At 40.9% G+C, this 20,985-nt stretch overlaps 1 protein-coding gene across 1 annotated transcript in view; it reads left to right on the forward strand.

Annotated features, from left to right (window-relative positions):
• LOC140317779 (protein diaphanous homolog 1) overlaps positions 1–20,985 on the forward strand; it is a 43,176-nt gene that overhangs the window by 2,192 nt on the left and 19,999 nt on the right. Inside the window, exons 2-11 of the mRNA XM_072395289.1 lie at positions 13,756–13,782; positions 15,085–15,255; positions 15,647–15,748; positions 16,349–16,479; positions 18,328–18,411; positions 18,513–18,576; positions 19,316–19,455; positions 19,678–19,783; positions 19,871–19,981; positions 20,158–20,276. Coding sequence (XP_072251390.1) covers positions 13,756–13,782; positions 15,085–15,255; positions 15,647–15,748; positions 16,349–16,479; positions 18,328–18,411; positions 18,513–18,576; positions 19,316–19,455; positions 19,678–19,783; positions 19,871–19,981; positions 20,158–20,276 — 1,055 coding nt within the window. The remainder of the gene's footprint in view (positions 1–13,755; positions 13,783–15,084; positions 15,256–15,646; positions 15,749–16,348; positions 16,480–18,327; positions 18,412–18,512; positions 18,577–19,315; positions 19,456–19,677; positions 19,784–19,870; positions 19,982–20,157; positions 20,277–20,985) is intronic.

Genomic DNA, 20,985 nt, shown 5'->3' on the forward strand with positions numbered 1-20,985 from the left:
GGAATAACTTCAGCTTAGTTTGGCCAGCATAATTTATGATAAAGGGTTATTTTTCTGTTTGATCTGACTGAAATGAATATGATATTCTGCCTCATCACCACCGAGTGCATTGTACACCCCCACCATACTAACTCTTATGATTAAAGTGCAGCTCTACAAAACAAAAACGCACTGGATTTGTGTAATGCTCCCCTGCTGTCTATAAGCAAGTCAATAAGCCAGAATGTGTGTATCTGTTTGTGTGTCTCCGAGTTCACACATTGGCAAACATAACCTGCGGCCGTGTTTGACAGGAGAGAATAACATGATTCAGTATGTTTATGGGCATCAGTAGCTGAACGTAACCCACGTATTTTTTTGGGAAACCAAAAGCAGGTCAGTTTAGCCGGACTCCCTACGGAGCCATCTGTGTTCTTCAGGTTCCTGAGAGACAGAGCGGATCAGCATCCATGAATACTGTTGACACAAACATGCATGTTGGCTCAACCCTGCAGGCAGCCACAGTGAGGATTAGCTAAGGATCACTGCCTTGGACAGTTGTTTGGAATAAAAGGGGAATTCTAGATAGCAGATTTTGACTCTGGGTGTCTGGTTTTTGCTGCGTCCAAGGTAGCATCTTTCCTCCACGGGCCGCTGTCGTGCCAGAAAAGTTTGACCAGCCTCTTGTTTATTTCAGAAATTTGAGATTCAAGCATTTTAGCCATAGATTTGTACATAATGAAGTTCCTCGTGGAGCTGTATACAAATGAGTACAATAAGCTCTAAGAAGGGCTATCTTAATATAATCCGAATACACATGACATTTGTGTGCCAGCATATTTGCTTGTGCATAGAATTTATAACACAGATGGAGGAAGTTGCCATCATCACATAAATCATTCCTTTGTTCTAACACCTCTAACACTTGGCCTGCTAACATTAGTGTCTGGTCCTCCTTGTTGCTTATACAAACTGTTTTCTTTATTGAGGCTGCTATTTGCACATATTGTACTCAGTTACTTATTTTATGTTAGCTTTATTTGATCTTATTTGTCTATTTTATTGTATTTTATTTAGTACTTTCTCCCTTGTTCCATAACTGTTGCGCAGCGATTTCCCTCGGGATAAATAAAGCCTCTTGAATCTTAGTTCTGGCAATCACCACAAGGCTCTTCTTTTTTTAATAAAAAAGAAAAAAGAAAGATGGTCACTTACTCGGAGCAACTGTTGCAAACCAGCGCTATAAAGGGACACTCATCAGTGTACATCAAATTAGTAACACCACGTGCTCACGGACGCTGAAAGCATCTCTCTTAGTACAATTAAAGAGATGGCTGTAATTTTCTGCCGTAGCTCGGCAATATTTACAATATTTATTCACCAGTCACTCTGCTTCCAGCACAGTGTGTCACATTAAGATCAAAAAGACGTGCTGCAGCTAAGCCAATGAACAAGGAACACAAAACAAAACACAATTCAACAAAATAAGCACGTTATTTCAATCCTGTTTTAATCAGCATAAAGATGATATAAAACCTGGTGAAACTGTATTTGAAGCTGTCAACTTATCTCAACAGTTTTTTTTTTTTTTTGTTTCTTTTTTCTTTTTTAATTCAACATCACTTCCTCTTACCAACACTCGATCAGCGTTTGGAAACTACAGAGACGAATTGCTGCAGTTTTAAATGGTGATGTTCACCTGTCTTGCAGAACGGGGTTTGGCATCGGTTTACTTAGGGCTCTTACACACCAAGCCGCCATTCGGATGTTGGGAACATCTGGAGCATCTGTAGCCGTCTTCGACCGACTGTCTCGCTCTTCTTTTCGCTGTTGAATGGGGCTCCCCCCCCCCAAACAATTTAGCATGTTAAATCACTGTTGAGAGAGAGATTCCTCTGATTGGCTATTCAGCATAGTAAATGAACTCTCTAATAAGTTAACGTGACTTTAGCTGTTTTAGTTTTCGGTTCATGAAGCTGAATGTTTCATAAAGCCATTAATGTGCAAAAACAATCAAAATTATGTTAGTTTAAACGGAAATGCAGGTTTGTGAGTGTTTCCATATTTGAACTGCCTGTAACTCTGCCAGAAGCACCTTGGATGAAACTGAACTTTGAAACTGAATGATTTAGAGTCGCATCATCTTGAGCACACATCACTCCGGAGTCTGCAGTTGGAGGCTGTCTTTGCAGTGTGTTCAGGAGCTGTTGTGTTTTCCCAGAGACTTGAGCTGACACAGCAGGCAGCATCTTGGTGTTGGGTTGGTTTATAAGAGCCCTTCCAAGCAAGGCCTGCTCTGGTAAAGCTGTCGTCTGGCTGTCAGCAGTTATGCCACTGTGGCTGTTTCATGCTGACCAAAGGGAGGTGGTGTCGTGCTCTGTAGGAGTCATTTGAAGATGAATGCCGTCAACAGTCTTTAATTGCAAAGATGAGCACATCTTCTTTCAAGCGAGACAGCTTGTGCTTGCCTGTGACTTTGTGCGGCTGTGCACTCACATCCTGGGGGAACCACCTCAGCAAAAGCTCGGTCTACCATACCGTCACAAATGAAGCCATTTGGGTCACAACTCTTCAGTCTGACTCAAGTGCTCGGAGAAAAGAAGAAGAAGATTAAAAGTTGCTTTGTTTTTACACACATCTGCCCAAAAAAACTCCCCAAGGCTCAGATCAGACGCACAGTTCTGATGTGTTCAGCTCAGCGCAAGAAGCGCATAATGAGAGCTGAATAGTCGAAGGCCTTTTTGCCAACATGAAACCAGAGTCGTTAAGTGACTTATGGCGGTAGAGGCTGCTTGGCTCAGAATGAATGATGGTATTTTAGAGTGAAAAGCAGTGGAAGGAAAGCAACTTAGCCACCAGTGAGCAGAGACTGGGAAGGGAAACTGGGAGAGAAGCCATGAAATAGAAATTCAGAAAAGGAGATTAAGGAAGGCTGATTGGTTGCTGGGTGTAGTCAGTGATAATAACAAGTTAGAGATGGCATGAGGCTTAAGTTACTGAGCTTATTCTAAAAACATAGTTGCAGTGTAAAGCACTATAAATCGCACATTAGGTTATTTTGGCAACACCTCCCATGAAATTCAAGTCTTGTTCAAGCAGTCCAGACATGTTGGCCCTGTTGTAAGCAGCTGTTAATATTCATATGGCAGCGGTGCAACATTTACCATCTATACATCTAAACTTCTTTTTTCCCCTCTCCTCTTATGTGTGTATCATCATAAAGTCTGAAGAGTAACAAGCTTCCCTGAAGCACAGTTTGATGCTTTTTGATATATTTCCAGTTGTGGGGTCAAGTGTGGCGAACAGCTCTGTAGTGTGTGTGTGACCCCTGCAGCAGACGTGTTGTTGGTCTTTAAAACTCAGAAACAAGGACAAACGAGTTGTGCCGGGCGAACAATAAATCGGTCTGATGGCACTGAAGATCTGAACGACAGCTTTGAAATTCCATTCTAAGAATAGAGCCGCACATTCACCTTGATGGTTGTCTGGTCCTTGTTATTATTATTTTTTTTCAAATCAAACTTTTCCAGTTATGTTTGTTCGCGAGCTTCTGTTGTTGGACCACATACATCGAGACACACTTTCTGAAGGTGTAATGGTAGGTTACACGGGAACTCCCCATGTACAGGGTGAGTCTTATCACACTCCCAGTTACTGATAGAATAGCTGTAAACAGTAGCAAAGTCGAAGCACAATCATTGTTTTAGAGCAGGTTCCACCTCGAATGTTGTGGCTGTTCAAGTTCTCTGTCAGCTACAGCATGCGAGCGCGATTCCCCTTAAAATCTCGAAAAGCAAGGTGTTATTTTGTTGAATAATAATGTTAGCTGCTCTCAGTCATACTGCACATTTTAAACAGCTTCCATGGGAATGCGAAACCTTCTACTTCGTGCCTCCTTGTTAAGCTGTGATTCATAGCTGGCAGGCACAAGGTGCCGCTTGACTGAGAATTCTTATAAAGTTTATTCAAATGGGAGGGAAATAAAGGTAATGATACTTTGTTCATTTTACAGCAGAAATCACACCGTCGGCTACAGCTGTTAATTTTAATTGGTGATGAAAATGTTGGACTTGTTTTGAAGGCATTTACATTTCATTGACTGCTCGAGTTTACAGATGTTAGTCTTATGATGGAGCATTACTGGATTGTCTTATCCTTTTTTCTTTTTTTTGATGGTGTCACAGCATTTGAATGCCATAACTCTTCAAATAAGAAATCATTACCAGTAAGAGACTGTATAATATGCCCACTTTCAAAGTAGATGTGTGATGTACAAACCGAACCCTTTTCCCTTTATGCTTGCTTTTGAGCCACATCACTGATAACTGGTCAGTGGGTCTGTGTAATGATGTTGGTGCTAGAATATTATCACGTCCACAAAAATCTTGTAATTTTCCATCCAGTGCATCAAAGGCCAACCGGTCGGTAATCACTAAAGCCATTAGGCTTGTTTAGACTTTCTGCCCGCAGCGTGTCTTTAGGGCCGACCTGAATGCTTGAATGCCCGTCTGTAAACGTGATAACTGACATCTAACCTCATGTTCAGATGCTTTATATTCGTTTGTTCCAGCGTCAGACATTTAGGGCGATCTGTTTGTGGATTAGAATATAACATACCTGATTATATTGTTGCGCAGAGTGAAAATCGTCATATTAGAACAAGGAGTTTACGTGGGTCGTCTGTCTTGCCTCTCCTCTCCTCTCTGCCATATTACAGCAGTAGCCCAAAAGGAACTAATGTAAATGACTGATTAAGATCAGCTTTTCCTGTTGTTTTTTTTTTTTTGCTGCCACTGTAGCTTGATGATAGGTGGGATGTATTGTTGGTTTTGCAATTTTATCCGCTGATGTTTCCACATCTAGCACAATGTATTTTTACCCTAAAAGTCCTAATCCTGCCACATAGAACAGAGCAGCTGGCCATTTTATTGACTTTACTAAAGTCTTCCGGTCTACCGGTCTTTTTTTTTTAGAGCCATAAAGGGAGGCTGTCAGTGAAACAGAGCTTAGCGGTTTCCGTGTGTCATTCTTTGTCATGCTTCCACACAGAAGTTGCCTCAACCAGTGCTTATTGGATATTTGTCACAGTCACTTGAATCTACAGCCATGCCAGGGCCCTTCAAAGTTGTGAAGTCACTTCAGGTTAAAGTAATAAATAGGCTGTTATTCAAAAGCAACTTATACATTTAGTGTTGAAACTGTTCAGAAAACCCAGCGTTCAGTCAATTCAAACTGTTTGATTCTACTTCCTGTTTTATAAGTCAAATACTCGCGTTCAAATATGTCAGTGTTTCCACGCTCTTATATTATTTCTCAAATTCTGCAGTCTGTAACAGGAAGTTGTGCAAAAAGTAGTGAACAGGATGCTTCCTTATTTGTACCTATTATTTCTTATCGCTCTCATTCTCCCTTTCCATAAATTGTGCAAAGAGGTACCACTGGGCTAGTAAATATGTTGAGCCTTTCTCAGGAGAAAGAGCAAGCTTTTATTATCGACCTAAATGGGTGGGTTTGAAACATCAAACTTTTCACATCAACCCCTTATAGTCCCCTTTAGGACCTATACCTTTATTCCTGTATGGATCTAAACTTAGAAATGGGGTGAAGTAAGTTGTGAAAGGGCTTTTATGCTGATTCGTGAATAAAATAGCTCTATAGAACATGTTTCTCTTTTCACGTGGTCAGCTGCCTTCAATTTTGTTGCTTTTCTGATGAGTTTTCTAATGAGCACACCACTCGATCACTAATTAACTTTTTTGTTCACGCTGAGTTCAAACTTGCCGTGTTATGCTGCTTCATAAGCTGCCAGTAGACCTCCTCAGAATGTCTTGTGTTGAATTTTTGAAAAGCTGATGCAAAATTTATGATTCAGAGGGCTTCACTGGATGGTTATTTTCTGAGGCATCAGTGTTACAGCTGCTAAACATCTGCCCAATAGGCTTATTAACTTTTTCTGAAAGTCATTTTCTTTACTTTTTGAGAGTCGTTTTTTTAAAAAGTACTTTATTAGATTTGGAATCCTGGTGTTATAAGAGTCAAATATTGCTCCCTTTAGTTTTCCATGGCTTGGATAGCAGTAGTTAAAAAAAATCAGCTTTACAGCTCTTACACTGGAATCAAATAGTCATTATTTTAAAGTAGTGCTGGGCAATAAGACAACAATATTATCACATTATTATTTTCTGTATACATCAGTCTTGATCGGACTATAGAATTGCATACGCAGCCAGGCTGCTGTCCTCACTCTGCAGACTGCGGCTAAGTCTGATGAATTTGGTAACATTGTCGCCATATATTTTCTGGCACACGCTCCTCCTTTTGTCTGCCTGGCCGGCAGCGAGAGAGGGAAGCCTGAAGTTGCTATATTTTTCACGAGGTGTTTTCTTATGGAGAAAAAAAAAAAAGAATTTAAAAGGCTCAGAAGTTGAAGCTGAAGCGTGCATCTGTCCAACGTAGCATGAACGCGTGGAGGTTAAAGACGGAGAAAGAGCGGCTAAATAGACGAGCTGCACGTAGCTCGACAGCAAAAAAGCGGAGTAAAGATGTACAAAACAATTATTTGCTGCAACAGTTTGGGAGGATAATGTGATTTCAGTCTCAGTCCTGCTTTAGCGCCTCCTGTCGGGTCCACTCCCCCCTGCATGCCTTCCATCCTCTTCCCTGCTGGTAGCTCAGTATTTTGTAGTAATAACATATGACCTTGTCTCATTTTTACCACAACAGATATTTTGGTCTTTCAGTCATAGCTGGATTAGGCCTCGCTGTGTCATAATTTATTTCCCCTTCAATTCTAAAAGCCAATCGGATGAAGAAGCTTCTTTCAGGGAAGTTTCTGGCAAATAAAGCTACTTAGCTCTCTACCCTTTGAACAGTCAGCACAAAACTGGATAGACAGATGAGCGACTGATCCGAACGGATATGACTGCTCTCAGCTCTGTGTGTGTTACCTGTGTCATGTGTGGGGGCAGTTTAGTTGGGATTACAGTGTCAATCTTGTCAGTGACTGTCTGTCTTTCCTTGAGAGATTACAGCTTATCTCCAGACAGCTCTCTGTATCAACACGACCCAATGAAACCACCTAAAAATTCTCTGCTCATATGGAGAGACAGATTGCCTTAAAAGAGAGACTCAGAGGTGGGAGCGGTGCTGCGTGGTTATACTGTGCATTGGTATGCAAACGTAATTAGTTTCAGTCCAGGTATTTGTCTGCAGTTCTTGTGATGAGATAAAGGTGAAAGTTTGAGATTTGTGAACAGAATGTGAACTTGTGCTGTGAGTGAGGCAGAACTGTCAGATGTGCTAACTGATGCTCAGCAGATTCAGCTTTTTTTTTTTTATTGTGCATATGAATAACTAAGAAGTGTGAAGGAGGTAGAGGTTAGTGAAGCGTGCAGACATGAAACCAGTCGGCTTGCAAAGGCTCGGCTTGTTTGGAAGCATTACAGCGTCGCAGACTAAAATGAGCTCCAACTTTGTTAATCGTCAAACTTCAAACAACGTCTGTTGCATAATGCACTTTGGTTGGGGAAAAGAAAAACTTGAATGTTACCCCAAGTACTCGGTCAAGATCGGTCTGATAACGCATACCTCTGCCAAGGCAGAAGGAAAAAGAAAATCAGTGACATTACGTTACTGGTGTAATTTGTTGCAGTTTGCAAGAAAGAAAAGATCAAACAACACTTTCAGTCTTGTCGTGTGCACTTGGCTGAAGGAACTGTCGTCACTGCTCCCCTCCTCAGGACTGGGTCTCCTTGTCCAGGGCTGAGCTTGCTGCACCTTTGGCAGTGTAGGCAGTAGTAACCCTTCTCAGTGTCACCTGTATCGGACAAACCATTTGACTCACTTCTCCATTAGGTTGCATTTCTATTCCCCAACAGATCATCCCTTTCTCTTATGTTTTTCTTACTTTTTTCGGGTTTGTTGCTTTAGTTTGAGTCGGCTTGTGATCAGGGATCATTTTGAAGGTAGTTTTTTTTTTTTTTTTTTTTTTCTGGTCTTACTTTTTGTTACCATTACTGCATTTAATTACGTTTGTGAAGCAAATTCATGAATTCATGCTACAGTTTTGTTTTTTTTTGTTGCTGGCAATATGCAACTTATTTATGTTCATCTAACTCTTTTTTTTTTTTCTTGCACTTTTTGTCTGAAGTCATCCAACAACACCAGAAATGGGGAAAAAAATGTAAAGAAATTACTTGCTTTTAAGTCCTTAAGACATGGCAGTAAGGTCGCTCTTTTAACTGATGTTGAACCTGGTGCTGGTCTGCAGCCATCTCCAGTTTGGAGCTGGAGCAGCCCTGGAACCTCCTCAGAACTGGTTTGCTTTGCAGTGAGCCAGTGAGCCGACACATAGCCACATTAGTGCAAAACTGTAAAGTTTGTGGGTTCATGAAGCAGGAGGGACATTAAAAAGTGCTCCTTTGGTAAAGAATCGATTGCCACAAAACTATTACTGATGTAATTCATCAGGGTGGTTGGTAATTTCCTGCTTTGCTATGTGGGAAACTGTGTCTGGGTGTGCCTTTCTAAGTATTGCTTCCCCATGTACGCTGAGAATGTAACCATGGTAACGTTGTGAGCAATATAAACTTGGTGCGGTCAACACTATTAACACCACACCCACACTATAGCACTTCTTAACAGCTTTCTGTACAACCCTCCCCTACTTTTTTATTTTTTTAAAAATGCACCTACATATCAGTGGTGAGGGGATTGTTTTGAATTGTATAGAAACTCTACCTGCAGGACTTATTGGTCTGTGCCTGGAAAGCCTGAATATGTTTTTAGGCAGATATTTGAAATATTTGATCTGTGTGTGAGTGATTTTGTTTGTTTTTTCCCCCCATTACCTCCCTTGCTTGCATGGATGTTGGAACAGGATAAACACCGTTTATATAAAGGCTCAAGCTGGAGTCATGAAGATGCTCTCTATGGGTTCAGGTACTGGAAACTGAGGTGAAAGGGATTTAAAACAGTGAGTTGCTGAATCCAAACAGCAGGAGGAAGATTGGACCATCGCTGCTAGACGGCTGGAGTTGCTTGCTTAAGAGCAGGCCGGAGAGTTTCCCATACAGTTGTGTTGGCCTGGCAGGTCACCAGGGGCCTCAACATATCCAGGATATATTTAGTTAATCTGGTTTAACTCAACCCAACTGTAAATAAATTCATAAGAGTTACTGTTGTGAATAAGTTGATGTTAAAGTTAAAATAAAGTGATTTTTTTAGTTGGATTTAATATATTTCAAAATAATTTTTGTTCCAAATCAATTTGTTTTTATTCTAAATATTCTCTTCTGCTGACATATCTCTCAGGAAGAATCTTCTCAGAGATTGTTAAACATCGTAGTCGGTCTTTAACGTTAATAGATTCCCTCAGCGGCCACGCACTGATGTCTTAAATCTTCTTTTTTTCTTGAAGAGCATTGATTGGTTGGGAGGTGGTTGCTGTTGCAGGTGTCAAAACCAAAACGACTCTGTTAGCCTGAACCTAAGTTTAGCTCGCTACGTCACTCATCCTGCTTCCCAGGACTGGCCTCTTGTTAACAACATCCCGAACCAGCCCCCTGAAAAAAGGACAACAAACATTCAAAGAGAATGACAATCTCTGGGGACCTCATGATTTGATCATGACTCAGAGGGCTGTGCCTTTAGTAGCATGCTTATAATAGAATAATACAGCATAATAGATTAAATCAGTTGGTGTTGTGGTTAGTGCTGTCGCCTCACAGCAAGAGGTTCCAGGTTTGATTCTCCTGTTATGAGCAAAATAATCCCTCAGTCATCGTTCTTGTTTGGAACACATGAGATGCTATCTGCCCGTCACCTGTGACAAAGTGCACAGTGACATAAGGTTTTGTGGCAACTTGGCTCACATTTTTTGTCTTCCTGTTCAGCTATGTACATATTTACAGTATGTGGTGCAACGCCTCACCTTCACACCTCTGACTGGCTCCATCACAGCGCTGTAATCGAGTTTCTGTTGGATGTGGATGACGTACCGAGTCATTTAAATTCCAAACAAACGGTTCAACTTGGGCAGCATTTTAATTGCAGAAAAATCAGACATGGCTTTCAGAAATGTCAGATTTGAGCTACCATTGCAGTATAAATGGCGTTGTGTATGTAGAGAAAGTTGACCTGCACACACTGCTGTAAAAATGCAACATAAGTAGTGTTAGCCTCCTATCTTCTGAGCTACGATGACTGACACTGTCAGTGGTTCGTTAGTTTGATGTTAACCCAAACCTCTGTTGGACATTTCACTTTTCTTTCACTAGCATTTGAAAAATCACACACTGTATTCTTTTCAGTGTTCCCTTCCCTACACTAAATGGGCATATGATGTTCTTTCCACATTCCCTATATCCATCAGAAACCCCCACCCTTAACCTAGCGTGTATAAATTCGTAATAGTCCTCTGACAGAACTGTAGGTACTTCACTCATTTCCCTGTGAAAGGGGCCATTCTCCTCTCTGTCATTTTCATACTGCGTCGTTGCCCTTTTTGCCGATTTACATAATGGTTCTCATCCCTCTGCTACATATATATGCAGAGTGATGGTGCACACACAGAGACAAATCAGTAGCAATGTGTTACTGACACATCATGTTGCTGTCGTAAGCCAAACACATAATCACATTCAGCTCTCCTCAGCTGACCTGGTACCAGAGGCAGACATGCCGAAAGCGCTTTTTCCTGCCCTTCTTGTTTACGCTGTTGGCTACGGGGCTGTACAACATGTTCCCTTCAGCAAAATGATTCCAACCCCATTACAGTAGATTCCCCACGCAATGGGGCTCGTATGATGTTGCTGGTCACTGTACAGTTACTGTAGGTGCGCCTGCATGGCTGCTTTTCCATCCGACATGAGATCATAAAGCAACATTTGGTGTAATATCTCACCTTGTTGTCGTCTTTGGCATCATCCAGGTTTACTTTCTGATGACACATGTAGTTGTTAATCAAATGATTTCAGGGAAACTTGTTTCTTTGCTGCAGGCTATTCGATGGATATTTAGTCACTCTGTGGTGAAACCTACTTTGTTTTTCAAATGAGAAATGCCAACGTTTGTGAAAGCTGTTTCTCTTAGACTGGCTGACGTAGATGCAAATGCGGCCTTGTACGCATTGCATTTTAAGTCGGCTGTGCCAAAGATCGAGATGAATGAGGATGCAAACGGTCGGTTATAAAGGTGTGTGTATTGGGGTCATTCTTGCTAAGTCAAATATTCATGTTTACTCTGGTCTTTGCCTTATCAGGCTGGTATGTTTTTTTTTTTGTTTGTTTTTTTTCTTAATGAACATAGATGCGGGCATTTCCAAAGACATGGCCTGCTTGTGTGGAATGGCAGGAATCCCTCGGTTTGTTTCTCACATCCTTCCAGCAGACTGAACACAGAAAGCTTGATTGTTGGCTTGCTTCTGCTCCAGACTATGAATGTTATTTAAAATGAACTCAACCTGTACTAGGAAGGATACTCAAAGCCCAGCGGTGTTGAATAGAACAACTTTACTTGGAAGAAATGCAGACACAAGCCATTTTTTATTCCACCTGTTAAAGGCGGGACTGTTGTACATCACTACCCCGCAGAGGAGAAAGTCGCAGCTGAATAAGTGTCTAATGGTGGAACAAACCAAACAAAAATGATGCAAGGCTTCCTCTGTTTGGTATAACGACTGTTTTACCTGAACTCCTCTACTGTAACATAAATTTAGCAGAACTGGTGACAGTTTCAGTCTGCTGCTGAGTTACCCCTGCCCCAGATTTGTCTGCTAACCTTATACATATTTATCAAAATCGTGCTTGTTGGCAACACAAGGTAAGAAACGGGCTATTGCTGGAACATTGTGAAACCAATTCTGTGACATTTAGCTTTACATAGGCATTGTTCTCGGTGCTCCTTCAAGTATGCAGGAGTCTAAATGGGTCTGCGTGACAGAGATGATGTCATCGGCGGCACAATACCGGCTTGTTTATTAGCAGATTGTTACTCCTGATGAAAGTCACTCTTCTGTCACCTTTTTGTCTTGCCCTCCATCTCTTTTCTTCTCAACTGGATTTGACAGTTTTTAGTAAAACAAAATCTGACCTGGCAACAATGGTGTTAAACAGAGTTAACGGGAGAGAGCATTCCCCACAGAGTGGCGCCAGCACCTCAGCGTATAACACGTATTTTTCATCTCTTTAATTGTAATTTAACAAGGAGTCAAAGATACTTTTAAAGTTCTTTCTAATATGATTCACGTAAAAAAAAAAAAAAAGAATTATCCAAGAAGCAATATAGATATTGTTTGCATTTTTGTTTTTAATTGAGCCATGGTGGCGAATTCTGAATGTTGATATCCGGTGGAGGCCAGTTTCACCGTTGACAATCCAGGCTCAAAGTTAGTCTGCGAGTGTGCGTCTTAACTGTATTTGTGGTCTGCAAAGCGGAACTTTACAGTTTGTTAAATTCAGTGGGGTTTCTCCTCCCCCCCCCTCTGTCTTTATAGCCGTCTTCCACACTTGTTCTCAGCTCCCCATACGATTACCCAGAATCCCCTCTGCGTACTGTCAGCTGTGTGTTTCCGTTCTGTGGGGAGAATAGCACCACAGCATTTGCTTTTCTGGCACTGCGTTCATTTTAGTTATCAGTCATGGGTCTGTTATTTAATGGCAGCTGGGAAACTGCAAACCTCCCTCTCTGGACTCTTCTCCCTATAATCACAGTCTTCTTTTTCATCCCCTAAATCCTCATTCCCTTTTACCTCAGTGTTCCACTTCAGACTATTGTCCATAGCACTTGACCAGCTGTGGAAGCTCACTGAGTTACAGCCCACTTAAATGTAGGTGTAAGACATGTATTGTTAGATGGACATTGCAAGTTACACAACATTTACATTCTAAAGGTTTTATAGAAATGTATTTTCAGAAGAAAGTGAACAAGTGCAGCAGGTTGTTTCCAGCAGTGCCTGTATTCATTTCTTTCTGTTGTGTTCATTTGAAGCAGTCTGTTTCCATGGCACACACACACACATTCATGTGGTCTACGTCACATTGACTTCCACTGATTTCCCGAACACTTACTCTAAACCTGACCATGATTACTACTTAACTTCAGCATAAAGCACGTGTTCATCCTAACATTTTCATGAGATTTCTAATAAGAACTCAACACCGAATTGGGAAATTCACTCGACAGACTTGGGCTCCGACAACACGAGTAAAACCTGGAACACACAAACACACTCTTGGCAGAAACGCAGGTCTTACTATACAAAAGGAAGCTCAACATTGGAAATCTTTTCAGCCTTAAGTCTTCCTCGTGCTTTTATTCCTCTGTATAAAGCTAATGATAACTTGGACATTCTGTTGGAGAGAGTGCTTTGCTTGGACCTTCCAGTTAAACGCTGGGTTGCTTTGAGCTTCCCACAGACCTATTATTGGGTGTAGCCTGCCATCTAGTGGCTATTTGTCCCTCTCAAGATATAATTGTGCTCTGCAAATGAATCAATTACAACCTTCCCCGCTTATAACCTCTTCTAAGAATGTACTTACTCATAAAGCCATGCTAATCCCAAATGAAAAATTGAATGATGTTTTCCTGGTAATTTAATGGGTGTTTCCCACTCTGTTCTACTGTGAATCATTCATGAACTCTGGATAATTTCCTTAGTTTGCCTGTCATAAATAATTTCTGTTTAATGGATTCTTTATTTGTCTCCCTCTCCTCCCCCTTGATTTTTTTTTTTTTTTATTTTTTACCCCCACCCTACCTTTTGTTCCCGTTCCACAGAAGCTGAAACGGCTGTTTCCTGATGAGGTAGGTTTGCTGTTGAGCAACTGTGTGCTTGACTCAACAATCTGTTGTAATGGTTTTACATGAAACTAACATGTCTGTCAGAAGCCTAACTCGTCATAACACACTTGCTGTCGAGTGTCTGCGGTTTGTTTCTTGCAGCACTTAAGTATGTTTTCACAAGTACAGTGATGGCATCAAAGGTTTGGCACATGATAACCTTCACCTGCAGATTGTTTTGTAGGAATTATTATGGGGGATCGTTATATCATCCGTGCCAAGGTTATGTGCATCAACGGTTTCCATGTGTTCTAAACAGTGTGATTACTTAATGCATGTATGAGCAGTTCAGTCAGAAAGGAAGTCCCACATGCTTTTTTAATAGCAGTCTCATGTTCTGTCTCTTTTTATGCGTACTCCATGTTGACTTTGTGTGGCTTTGTCGCCAAAATGTGTCTAAACCCTTAACATCTATCACATTTAGTTTAAAGACGTCTCCTTGTGGAGTTCTTGGCCCTTTTCAGACACATGCAAAGTATTACATTGCCGGCTTTGTTAAGCTCTAACAGCGATGGCTTTGTGTCATTCAGTCATTCTTATTGCTTAATTCAGGGCCTCCAAAAAAGCTGTGACAAAACGAGCTGTTTGTAGAAGCTGTATTTGGCACTTTGTAGAGCAGCGGTAGAGAGGTCGGCTTTAGTTTGAATTGGTGGTGAGGGGGGGTAATTATCTTTTGCTCTAATAAACAACAACACTGAGATTTTAAAGGCCTTGTTATTCTCATAAGCTTGATAAGTATTATGCATTTAGTGGCTCAGCTCCGTTTCTGGAGTTTACTTTAGTTTGATTTTTCAGTTGTTGTTTTTTTTTTTTCTGTTTCACTCCTTTTGTTTAACGTAGCAGATGTTTATTTATCCGACCACAAAGCTGGCATAGATGACATTTGGAGATACTTCTTCATACAGCTTTTGTAGGTTTTTGTTAACTGAGAGCAGATTTAATCGGTTGTTAGTTCATTAGTTAAAGATATAACATTACTGTGATCAATAAGTACGCTTCCCTTTTTCTGTACTGCTATCGTTGGTTCATGATTGCCAAAGGGACTTTGAACTGAACAGTGAACAGTGATCAGGGTGCATGTTCATATTTGATATAGACATGTTAGAATTCATTCAGATGAATTTGGGAAAAGAATGGCTGTCTGAAAGGGGCTGATTTAATATCCACAAATTAAGATTTTTTACAGTGGACACTCAACATTGTTCTAAACTCTTGTTCTGTATTATTTCTTTCCTCTAACTCATTTCATATTGTCCACTAATCCAGCTGGAGCGTTTCACGAGCATCAGAATGAAAAAGGACAAGGACAAGGAGAAGTCTGGCCAGATTCCAAGTCATCGACATTCCTCAGCTGCCAGCTACGAGATCGGCGCTCAGGCTGCCATGCTGAATGATCACTCTGATGAATATGTCCTGGAACTCTTTGAGCAGATGCTGGTAAGACCGACAGCAGAAGTGTGTGAGAGAAGCAGCTTGTGAAGGAACCACATAAGTTTGATAATCTTGCTTGAAAAATGTGGGAAATTTGGTATATTCCTCTCACAGGTAACTAATTAAACTTGCTGATGAAAGGCCCTTCATGCCAAGCCTCATACCTTAAGAGACAATCTGTTTTACCTTCGACTTACATGTGTTTTTTAAATGGAAGCACATGTAAGTCTGTTCCAAGTCTTTTACTGTTCTGTAAAAGATATGGATTACATTTTTTAGATGTTTTTTTTTTTTTTGCTGAAGTACACAGATTTTATGCCATCTCATGGTCTCAAAATGCTGTAGAACTAACTAACTGGCCTCTTTTCTTCTTTCCGCCCTCCTGTTTTGTCTCTAGGTGGATATGAACCTGAATGAGGAAAAGCAGCAGCCTTTAAGAGAGAAAGACATCATCATCAAACGAGAGATGGTGTCCCAGTACCTCCACACCTCCAAAGCTGTTAGTACTGAAAAAACAAACACCTAGTTAGGAGTTTATTTGAGTCTTATTTATTGATCACATCTGCAAATCAGTGCATACATGCCTAATATGCATATTTAAACAGAACAAGTTGGAAAACATTTAACTTTAAAAGATAACTGCCCTAATCCGAACAACCTCCTGGCCAATGATTTAATGATTTCTTTTAGTAACAGATGTAGTCTTATTGTTTTAGAAAGAAACGTATTCCGTACCAAAGGTTTCAGTTGAATCAGAAGAAGTATTCCCCTTCCGGGTAGATCTAGCTGTTATTCTGGTGCATGAGTAATATTTAAAAAGCAACAGGTGCGATTTAATCATCTTGAGAAGCATGTAGTTCAAAGGGAGAAAACACAGATGGTTGCGAATGCAGTTAACTAACTGTAAAATAAGCCTAGTTAGAGAAAAATCCAGTGCCTTTGGGTTCTGTTCACCAAGATTTGAAATAACGCTCGACCTTTGCCCCTCGGTACTTTACTGATATGCTTTCAGGGGAAAATGGCTTGAGTAGCATCCAGTTAGAAGGGAAATGTAAATGCAGAACTCTGAGTGATTTGGCGGTGTTTGTTTGCCCATCAGGGTCAAGACCAGAAGGAGAGCTCCAAGTCAGCCATGATCTACATCCAGGAGCTGAAGGCAGCCTACCGAGACACACAGCTGCTGGGCTGTCTGGAGTCCCTGCGGGTCTCGCTCAATAACAACCCCGTCAGGTACTGCACACACATTAGATATCGGGCCACTTTTTTTCCGTTCTTGGAGTTTCAATTTGAAATTTTGATGTTACAAGAGTCTCAGTATTCGTTTGCTTATCAAAAAGCTGTGTGGAAGATGTATTAATAACAAATAGTGCCTAATGTGTGGAGGTTCAGAACTAGTTGGTAAAGTGTACATGAAGTCAGTGGTTGTTTTTCAAATGTTGTTGCGACTCCTTTGAAGTCGATTGCCTCAAGTCTTTGGCTCGCAGACTTGACCAGCCTCTCTGAATCTTCAGCGGTGATGCCCTCTCAGGCAGCCTTCAGTTTGTTGTGAGTGCTTTTCTGCCTTTATTGTGGTTCTCTGCCCACTGCAGGACAGCTCAGTCAGGCGGAGGTCAGGTAATTGACTCATGCAGTCAAGGACCACTGGAGAAGCGCTTTGGTGGTGTTTCTGTGGTGGTTGTTGTCCAGTGTGCCTTGATGCGTTTAGCTGAATCGGAGAACAGAACGTTACTGTACCTCTCTGCATTTGTCCTGTTCTCTCCTTTAGCAGCAAACTCATCAGTGGACGACACGGTATCAGTTCTCCTAGCTGCCGCTCATGCTCGGGCCATAACAGAACCGCTGGCATACTGTGGTGCCGTGAGCTGTTCTTAGCTCTCACATGCTGCTCTATTCCATTATTCTGGTTAATCAGTTGACAAATGTTGGTTGGAGAACTTAACCACCTTCTCTTTGGATGTGATCTGAGTCGTTTTAGTTAAAACAGTTGTTAACATTAATTAATTACATCAGGGACTTGGTTCTTAATTGTAATATCCATTCTTTTACTTACAATACCTGTAAAAACTGAACATAAGACTATATATAGTAATGATAAAGGAATAAGTACATCACAAAGACATGACTTCAATGAACACTCAGTCCTTATGTAAATGTGATGCTTGACAAACATTTTGGGGGATTTTTGTTTCCATCTTCATCATTTTGATGAATAAAGCTCTGTGACGTGGAAAAAGTATTTCTCCCTACATTTTTGACACTTTGAAATGCATGAAAAGAGGTTTCTGATTGGGCCAGTGATTAGAGTCCCATTTAGAATTGAGTGATGGAAGCTGCCTTAATCAAATCTGTGATGTTTTCTTCGCTGTTAAAGTATTAATTTTCAACATGAGAACAACTGAAGAGCTCCATCAGGTCTTCACAAGTCATGAATGGTCCTGACTACAGGATGGGATTAAAAAAAACCTTTACTAAATCAACCCAGTGCTGGAAAATAATCTGCAGGTGTCACACATTTAAAACGAGACTGGGCTCGACTTTCCTGCATCGAAAGTTGAGCCCACGAGCAGATAGTCGATGCAAAAAGGGCTCTCTTGTTGTATCTAAGTGAATATAATTTGGCTGTTTGTCTGATAGTGTTCCTCAGCAGTTTAGCAAATCCACAAACAAATGACTTGAAGAGAATTGAACAGAGCAAATTAAGGTTTATTTCTTTGACCGAGTCGTGCCCAGATCTGAAGGTCTCATAAAGGTTCGAAGGCATCTAAATCTGATCTAACATGGAGATTTAATAATCATGAATAATTACCTTTTAAGTTACCAGCTATACCTTCGCTATCTGTAGAAACTGTTTCTAAGAGGGTCAAATTTGTACTACTTTAAGTACTACTTTACTTCAGTGAAGAAAAGTGTTAATATGTGATTCAGATTTTTTTATTTCACCCAAGTCAGATTGATGTCAACATGTGCCTGTAAAGGAGGTGATCTGTGTAACTGTTGCAAATCAGAGATGAAAAGATTCTGTGACATGAAATGACAAAAAGAAAATGAATGGCGTGTTAATCATGTTCTCACTCCCAGCTGGGTGCAGAACTTTGGAGACGAGGGCCTGGCTCTGCTTCTGAGTATGCTCAAAAGACTACAGGAGGAGAAAGATGAGTACCAGTAAGTCACAGTAACATCAGACATTAAAGTGGTCAGTTGTGGTGGTGGTTGATGTATTTTGAATGTCTTTGTGTCCGTTTTGTCTCTGATCCACACACTAGGCCAATGGGAGTTAAATGTCAACATGAGATTATTCGCTGCCTGAAAGCTTTTATGAACAACAAGGTTAGTAGCTCGACTAATTCTTTGGGTGCATTAGAATACCTGTTCCACGCCAGCACATAGTTACTGGACGCATTTAAGTTGGTGATGACACCAGACACAGATTCTACTGCATTTTCTGTATCTGCTGTAATGCAGTGGTTCCTCCACTAGGTGGCGGTATTAACCGAGTGTTACCAGCTTTGATCAGTTCAGTGCAGTGAGAGCTGATCACCTTTTATTGTTTTGTGCACTTCAGTTGCATCCATGTCAATCAGTGTACTTTGATAAATGATCTGGTTTCAAAGAGACGATGTTCTTCACTACTTTCCATCTTCACCTGTAAAGTTAATAGATCTGATTAGTTTTGGTCTGTTTGATGAAAGTTGAACACGCGAAAGGTAGAAGCAAAGCTTCGTGTTTTTGTAGCAGAAAAGAAAACCTGGGAAATTGATGCAAAAATGTTCTTTTCAGCTGATGTCTGTCTTAGAATTTGTGAATAATTAGTTTATTATTATTATTATTTGATACTTTATTCATGATTGAAAATAAATAATGTTTTGAAAGTGGTATGTTTTTACTATTTCAAGAAAAATGGTAGCAGCAGGCCAAATAACACCTGTTGACTCCTGTAATATGCAGTCATGCTGTGTGATGTAGATACTTTGTCTTTTTAAAGGTAGTCATCTGGATGGGATCACTATAGATTCATCTTGTGTCTGTTGACAGGAAATTCTAAATAACTCTGCTTTGTTTTTGTTAGTATGGCCTGAAATCCATGTTGGACTCTGAAGAGGGAATTCCTCTCCTGGTTAAAGCCATCAACCCAAGGGTACCAAACATGATGGTGGATGCCGTCAAGCTGCTCTCTGCCATCTCCATTTTGGAACACTCTGAAAACCTGTGAGAACTGCTGAAATGATTGACTTGTCGTTAAGCCGAATGGACTTTGACAACCAACTCTTAGCCTTGTTTTAAGCTTTTAACTTAAGCCTACTAATCAGTGTTAAACCCTGTCGTAACAATAGTAACAGCTACATGCTTTTTTTAAAATGGTAAATTTTCATCAACTTCTTTCATGTCGTTCAATTTCATACGACGTGCATCGATGTCTACTTTTTGCAGTCACGAGCGCGTTTTGGAGGCAATTACGGAGGAGGCAGAAAAAAGGGACATTGAGAGGTTTCAGCCTCTCCTTGCCGGCATGGGCATTCACAACATTGCTCTTAAGGTTTGTGTGTCTGCTTGACAAATAACCACAGAGATGAACCCAGTTGGTTAGACTTGTGAAGCTGACCCTCGAATGTGTTTTTGACAGAACGGCTGCATGCAGCTAATTAACGCCTTAATAAGCCGGGGAGAAGAACTGGACTTCAGAATTCATATTCGCTCTGAACTGCTAAGATTGGGACTTAGAGAACTGCTGAGGGTAAGGAACAATAACTACTCCTCCAAAGTGACCAAATACAGTTGGTACACGTTGCTCTTTGTGTCTTGATGTCTTCGGGATGCATTCACAAACTCGCACCGCAGAAAACTTTCTCTCAGCTGTTGCAGCGACACTTCTTCCCTGAACCTTTCCATTTCTCTGCCTGTTCGCTGTAGGAGGTGCGGACAATAGAAAATGAAGAGCTGAGGGTGCAGCTGACGGTGTTCGATGAGCAGGCTGAAGATGATTCCGAGGACCTCAAAACACGGCTCGACGACATCCGCTTGGAAATGGAATATCCTTTCAATAACCACAAATGTTTTTCTGTTGAAGCTGTCGGTCTAATTCCTTCCCAGCGTCTGTTCACCTGGTTATGCAGTAATTTCTTCTGGCCCTTTATCATTTTCCCTGTTCCACGGATATTGTGCACATACTTTTCCTTTATACTTGCCAACTTAAATTTGTAGGTACAAGCTACTCCTGAGTTGTATTAAAAAGCATCCACGCACCAGAAGTGTTTGCTGTAGCAAGTCTGAAATATATTCCTTTATTATGAATATATTCAAGTGCGTTAGAGGCCGTTGGAAGAGGTTCACAGCGACACTAGAATCTGAACTCGATGCTTCAGGTTACTGTTGCTGTATTGGTCAGAGCTGCAGTGTGGGGCAGCCGTGCTTTTCCCCCGCATATCATCTCTTCCGATAGATATCATACAATTATTTTGTCATGGTTGGACAAAGGCACCATTTTATGGATGGGACAGAAAGGATGTCTTCATATGTAAATGAGGATGTGGTCGGCTTGCATTCATATGGCAGTAATGATTAACCGGTTTAGAGGAAACATCACTGTGTCGTAAACGAACAAAAAAAACAACAACAACAAAGAATCGACTAATTTCTTTTACTTCTTCTTCTTGCTTTTAATGTGCAGTTATAGATTTCAGCACCGGGTGTCTCCCAGGCGAACACAGGCAGCGTTGTGCTTCACACGGTGTTTCTTAG

The sequence above is a fragment of the Leuresthes tenuis genome, unplaced genomic scaffold, assembly GCF_036924035.1.
Source record: "Leuresthes tenuis unplaced genomic scaffold, fLeuTen1.0.hap1 SCAF_11, whole genome shotgun sequence".
In the NCBI taxonomy this organism is placed as follows: Eukaryota; Metazoa; Chordata; class Actinopteri; order Atheriniformes; family Atherinopsidae; genus Leuresthes; species Leuresthes tenuis.